This window comes from Rhea americana, unplaced genomic scaffold (assembly GCF_003343005.1).
Source record: "Rhea americana isolate MKP2758 unplaced genomic scaffold, rheAme1 scaffold_713, whole genome shotgun sequence".
Taxonomy (NCBI): Eukaryota; Metazoa; Chordata; class Aves; order Rheiformes; family Rheidae; genus Rhea; species Rhea americana.
Genome location: NW_028186883.1, coordinates 8,043 through 9,628, shown reverse-complemented (window position 1 = coordinate 9,628; position 1,586 = coordinate 8,043). Strand labels below are relative to the sequence as shown.

General features: G+C 71.7%; 1 protein-coding gene across 1 annotated transcript in view; it reads right to left on the bottom strand.

Moving 5' to 3' along the window:
• Nucleotides 1-6: 6 nt before the first annotated feature.
• ERCC2 (ERCC excision repair 2, TFIIH core complex helicase subunit) overlaps nt 7-1,586 on the bottom strand; it is a gene marked incomplete at its 5' end in the record, with an annotated part of 8,587 nt that continues 7,007 nt past the window's right edge. The window contains 3 exons of the mRNA XM_085321834.1: nt 7-179; nt 269-412; nt 499-1,086. Of these exons, the coding sequence (XP_085177960.1) occupies nt 87-179; nt 269-412; nt 499-1,086 (825 nt within the window). The remainder of the gene's footprint in view (nt 180-268; nt 413-498; nt 1,087-1,586) is intronic.

Genomic DNA, 1,586 nt, shown 5'->3' with positions numbered 1-1,586 from the left:
GGGCAGATCCGGGCTCCGAGCGTGGCAGCGGGGGCGGATCCGGGCTCTCCTCCCCGACGCGCAGCTCCGAGCGCGGCGCTCCTCGCTCACGCCTGCTGGGCGATCTGCTCGATGCGCTGCAGGATCTCCTCCGACTGCAGCTGCTCCAGCGTCAGCAGCGACAGCCCCAGCTGATCCTCCTGGCGCCGGACGGGGCAGCGAGGCCGGGTGAGCGGCGGGGACGGGGATGGGGTCTCCCGGGCGCCCCCCGCACCCCGCCGCTCCTCACCCTGTGGAAGGGCTGGGCCATCTGGCGCAGGAAGAACTTGGCCACCTGCACGGCCTCGTCCACGGTCAGGTTGAGGTTGGCGTCGGTGATGTGCTCCTGGATCCAGCGCGGCAGCTTGCCCCGCTTGTCGGCCCGGGCGAAGCGCTACGGGGWGGGGAGCGGAGCGCGGGTGGGTGCCGGGCGGCGGTAGCCGGGTGCCGGCGCGCGGGTGCCGGCGCTGGGGCTCCCACCTTGTCGGCGAAGATCATGAGGCCGTAGTCGGTCTTGCCGCGCAGCGCCCGGCCCACGCACTGGGCCGCGTGGCGCATGGCGTCGAAGGTGAGGAAATCGTTCTCCCGGATCTGGAACTGGTCGCGGAGGTACTCGAGCCGGGCCTGGAGGGGGTGAGAYGGCGAGAGGTGGGGCAGAGCTGTGCCCCACTGCGTCCCTTGGGTGCTTGGCTGGRCCCCGGGGACTCGATTGTGTCCGTGGGGCGCCCAGCTTTGCCCCGTGATGGCCCCAGGGTGCCTGGCTGGGCCCCACCATGTCCCTGGGTGCTTGGCTGGGCCCTTGGGGACCCCACTGTGTCTCTGGGGTACCCCACAGTGCCCCCATGGGTGCCCCACTGCATCCCTGGGGTGCCTGGCTGGGCCCCCATGGGTGCCCCACTGCATCCCTGCGGTGCCTGGCTGGGCTCCCACTGTGTCCCTTGGGTGCTTGGCTGGGCCCCGGGGACTCAGTTGTGTCCGTGGGGTGCCTGGCTGTGCCCCACAATGGCCCCATGGATGCCCGCCTGTGCCCCACTGTGTCCCTTGGGTGCTTGGCTGGGCCCCGGGGACTCAGTTGTGTCCGTGGGGTGCCTGGCTGGGCCCCACGATGGCCCCATGGACGCCTGCCTGTGCCCCACTGTGTCCCTTGGGTGCCTGGCTGGGCCCCATGGATGCCCCACGATGGCCCCAGGGTGCCTGGCTGTGCCCCACGGGTGCCCCATCGTGTCCTTTAGGTGCCTGGCTGGGCCCCACTGTGTCGCTGGGGTTCCCCAGCTGTGCCCCATGGATGCCCCACGGTGCCCCCAGGGTGCCTGGCTGTGCCCCTGGGGTGCCCAGCTGTGTGCCCTTTGGGTGCCTGCCTGTGCCCCACCACGTCCCTTGGGTGCCCAGCCATGCTCCACCCTGTCCCCAGGGTACCCAGCTGTGACCCATAGGTGCCCCACGGGGTCCCCAGGGTGCCTGACTGTACCCCTAGGATGCCTGGCCATGCCCCCCGGGGGGGCCCAGCTGTGCCCTATGGGTGCCCTACTCTGTCCCCAGGATGCCCCACTGTGCCCCTGGGGTGCCCA